The sequence below is a fragment of the Spinacia oleracea genome, chromosome 3, assembly GCF_020520425.1.
Source record: "Spinacia oleracea cultivar Varoflay chromosome 3, BTI_SOV_V1, whole genome shotgun sequence".
Classification (NCBI taxonomy): domain Eukaryota; kingdom Viridiplantae; phylum Streptophyta; class Magnoliopsida; order Caryophyllales; family Amaranthaceae; genus Spinacia; species Spinacia oleracea.
This window is the reverse complement of record NC_079489.1, coordinates 149,192,100-149,196,712: the sequence shown is the minus strand read 5'-3', so window position 1 is coordinate 149,196,712 and position 4,613 is coordinate 149,192,100. Positions and strand designations below refer to the sequence as shown.

Below are 4,613 nucleotides of genomic sequence, written 5' to 3'. Positions count from 1 at the left end.
CATTATTTGCAAGACCCCCTACCGGCATTATCATGAAGACAACCAACCAAGGGTCACTATCAACAGGTCGCTATCTAACCACAAGGGACCTACCTGATCGTACCTTTGGATTGGTCTATATAAGGAGCACCTCATTTATTGCTATGAGGTACACAAACACTTAAACACACTTCTTTCTTACTCTCTAATCATCTCTTAATCATCTCTTAATCTCTCAGTAATCTTACTTAAGCATCGGAGGGGGGATCCTCGAACCACCCCCGAGGCTAGTTAATCCATTCTGTTGTGCAGATATCAACCGGCACTCTCAACAGGAATCCAGTATCCCACAGTCAGATGTTCTCATTCCACACCCGGAACAATTGGCGCTAGAAGGAGGGGACCTCATTCCTTGAAACGGTAGAACAGTCAGTATGGATCTCTCACAGAAAGACGGTAAAAAATCAAAGAAAAGTCAGGAAAAAGCAGCAACTCCACTACCGGCGACAACCTCAAAATTCCAACCCTCACTTCTAAACCCAGCCCATCCATTACAAACACAATCAATTGTAAGCCCAGCAACAAAAAACACCTCGGTACCGGCACAAAAGGAATTCACAGTGGAGGACGATGATGAGTTAGAAATAGAAAGCCCTGCCAGAGAGCAACCGAAAACTCCGCTGGAGCAGACGCTGCACGAGCGCCTGTCTCCCCTGTCGGAAGTATTCACGGGAGAACAATTGAAAACACTGTCAGCGGTGATGGCCGCTTTGTCAGAGTTACCAGCCTCGCAGCAGCCAGGCTCAGTCGGCAGTCTAAGAAAGACCAGGTCGGCGATTCCCCACTTACCCGTTAGGGATCTCCTAACCGCCCTGAATCAAGAAAACACCCCAGAAAAAAGAAAGCGCTCGGATCCGGCGGAAACAGAATGGCCTGAAACAGAGCAAGTCCCAACCGCGGAATATGAGCGAAGAGCGCCGGTTCTACAGATAGCTAGACGGCAGACAATCCAGCCAAAGGATTCTCCTCTGTGCCGAGAAATCCTAGAAGAAAGGATGGAAAGGATAAAAATCCCGACAGGGAGATACGATGGGACGACGGATCCGGAGGATCACTGCACCACATTCGAACAGCACATGATGCTGTACACAGATTCTGACGCCATGTGGTGCAAAGTATTCCCATCCACACTCTTAGGAGTTGCAGCAAGCTGGTATAAGGGCATAGAGGCACACTCCATTTACAGTTTTCGACAACTGCAGGCGTCGTTTTTGTCACGATTTGTGAGCAACCAGAAGAGAAAGAAATCGTCGGGAGAGTTGATGTCGTTCGCTCAAAGAGATAGAGAGCCGTTAAGAGATTATCTCACCCGCTTTAACAACGAATCAATCACTATTCCCAATTTGCAGCAGGAGGTTGCTGTTCTGGCTCTGATGAGGGGAATGCAAGAGTGCGAATTCAAGAAGTACCTTAGCCGGAAATCATACACTAATCTGGGCGACGTCCTGCACAAGGCCAATGAGTACATCAGGGGGGATGAAATGATGAAGATCTCTAATATGGTAGTGACAACCGGCGGAAATGTCGGGTACAATCCAGGCTATAACCCCCAGGCGGGAAAAGGAGGAAACAATTTTCACCAGAACAATAATCAGCAAGGGGCAAGCCAGAGAAACCAGAATAACAGAAATGCCAATCCACAGGGGCAGAGACCCCGACAAGACAGAAGGGAGTCCAGAGGACTCTTTGATAACTACACTCCGCTGAACACACCGCGGACGGCAATTTACAACAAAAACAACAAGATGGACGGTTGGAGAAGGCCGCCACCAATGCAGAGTAGGGAAAGAAATGTCAAGAAATTCTGTGACTTCCATAATGAGCACGGCCACCTCACAGAGGACCGCAGAGACCTCAAAGACAACATTGAGGATATGGTCAGAAAGTGGTATTTTTCGCAGTATAGGGCGAGACAGGGAAATGGTAACAACAACTCGGTGGGGGGAAACCCTGCCAATTCATACCGGCCACAACAGAAAAATCAACAACAATACCCTAGAATAGAACAGCCATATCAGCCACCTAGAATCGAGCAAAAACAGCCGGAAACCAGTGCCAGAGCAGAACAGAGGGATGGCGGGAAAAAACCACCGGTGAATGTAATTTCTGGCGGTCCAGTCCACGGAGGGACGATAAGCGGCGCCAGCAGAAGTTTGGAGGAACACAGGCACATGGTAAACTATCATAACACAATAGTGTGGCCGAACCCACCCAGCGTACCAGTGATGACGTTCTCGGAATCGGATTGCAGAGGCATCATTTTCCCGCATGATGACCCGCTAGTTCTCACAATCGATATAGCAAATGCCGACGTGAACAGAGTACTGGTAGACGGGGGCAGCTCAGCAAACATCATCTTCTGGGAAGCTTTCAAACAATTGCACATACCAGAGAACGAGCTTCAAAGGGTGAACTACCCAGTAATCGGTTTCTCAGGATCTACAGTGTAACCAGAAGGTAGCATACGGCTGCCGGTGAAAATCGGAGAAGGATCTGAAATGCGAGATCTCATGGTGGATTTCCTAATCATCAAAGTACTAGCGGCCTACAATGTGATCATCGGTCGCCCATTCATACATGACGTGTAGGCGGTAGTCTCCACCTATCACTTGACAATGATATATATGTCGAACCTGGAAAGGCCGGCAAAGATAAGAGGAAGTCAGTTGGCGGCAAGATCCTGTTACTTGACTGCTTTGAGAACACCGGGAAGAATGGTCCCAGAAGTAAACTTGACTACTGAGCCGGCAAAGCAAGGGGTAAACCTGACTACTGAGCCGGCAAGGCAAGAAGTAAACTGGACTACTAAGCCGGCAAGACCCGAACAACTGCCAAAAAAGAAGAACTGCACGAAAAGAGGTCGAGCTGACCTGGACATGGAACACTTTGATGAGAGACCGGTATCAGCACCAAGACCAATGCCAGATGGTTTGACAGAAAATATTGAGCTGGAGGTTGGAAACATGGATAGAACGGTCGTGATCGGTACAGAAATGGGGAGTGACATGAAGGTCAACCTCATAAGCTTGCTGAGGGAGCACGCGGACATCTTTGCATTCTCAGCGGATGAGATGCCTGGTATCGATCCAGAGATAATGGTCCATCGGTTAAACGCCGACAGAAATGTTAGGCCTGTACGGCAGAAAAAACGTAATTTCTCCACGGAAAAAATGGCAGCAATACAAGAAGAGGTAGATAAACTGCTGGCGGCAGGTTTTATTAAGCCATGCGACTACCCTGAATGGTTGGCAAATGTAGTAATGGTAAAAAAGCCGAGTGGGTCGTGGAGAATGTGTGTAGATTTCACCAACCTTAACAGAGCATGTCCGAAAGATTTCTATCCACTTCCACGGATTGATAGGCTGGTAGACTCTACTAGCGGCCATGCAATGCTCAGTTTCCTAGATGCTTTCTCAGGGTATCATCAGGTCAGTCTGCATAAATCAGACAGGAAGAAGGCGGCTTTTATCACGGATGCAGGAGTTTTCTGTTATAAGGCGATGCCATTCGGGTTGAAAAATGCAGGGGCAACGTATCAAAGGCTGGTCGACAAGGTGTTTGCCGACCAAAAAGGCAGAAACGTGGAGGTCTATGTAGACGACTCTATCGTAAAAAGTTGGAAAGAGGAGGATCATATAACCGATCTCCGAGAAACTTTCAAGACTTTGAGAAAATACAGGATGAAATTAAACCCAAAAAAATGCGTCTTCGGAGTAAGATCGGGAAAATTCCTGGGGTTCTTGGTCAGCGAGCGGGGCATAGCGCTAACCCTGAAAAAGTAGAAGCAATCATCAGTCTGCCACAACCCAAAAGTGTAAAAGACATACAGCGGTTAACAGGAAAAATGGCCGCCTTGAACAGATTTGTGAGCAAGTCGGCAGATAAGCAAATGCCCTTCTTCACAACCTTGAGGCAAAACAAGAAATTCAAATGGGGGCCGGCAGAACAAGAGGCTTTTGAATCTCTAAAAAGCCACCTGAAGAACCTGCCAACAATAGCAAGGGCAAAAGAGGGCGGAAAATTACAATTGTACATATCGGCGTCGCCAAAAACAGTTGCAGCAGTACTGGTAGCCGAAACAGAAAACAAAGGGCAACAGCCAGTATATTTTGTGAGCCATGTGCTAAACGGCCCAGAAACAAGATACACGTTGGTGGAGAAAATGGCATATGCAGTCCTTATCGCAGCTAGAAAGTTAAGACCATACTTTGATGCGCATACAATCGAAATGCTAACAAACTTCCCTCTCGAAAAAGCCATCAGCAAGCTAGATACATCAGGCCGGCTGCTAAAATGGGCAATAGGGTTGTCCGAATTTGACTTGAAATTCCGGCCAAGAACTGCAATCAAGGCACAGGCATTGGCGGACTTCATAGTTGAAGCGTCATACCAAGAGGATGAAGTACAAGCTGAAGTATGGGAGGTGTCAGTGGATGGTTCAGCTGCACAGACAGGCAGTGGAGCTGGAATAATCATGAAATCGCCAGGAGGAGACATTTTTGAGTATGCTATAAAGTTCATGTTCAACGCGTCAAATAACGAGGCAGAATACGAAGCAGCAATCGCCGGCATCC

General features: G+C 47.4%; 1 protein-coding gene across 1 annotated transcript; it reads left to right on the top strand.

The window, feature by feature from the left end:
- Window positions 1-413: 413 nt before the first annotated feature.
- LOC130470168 (uncharacterized) lies at window positions 414-2,489 on the top strand. Its single transcript, XM_056839794.1, has one exon. It carries the CDS (start codon window positions 414-416, stop codon window positions 2,487-2,489), a length of 2,076 nt encoding a protein of 691 aa, XP_056695772.1.
- Window positions 2,490-4,613: the final 2,124 nt, after the last annotated feature.

What these genes read in the sequence shown, in the direction of transcription:
- LOC130470168 (XM_056839794.1), top strand. Translation starts at nt 414, where the DNA reads ATGGATCTCTCACAGAAAGACGGTAAAAAATCAAAGAAAAGTCAGGAA.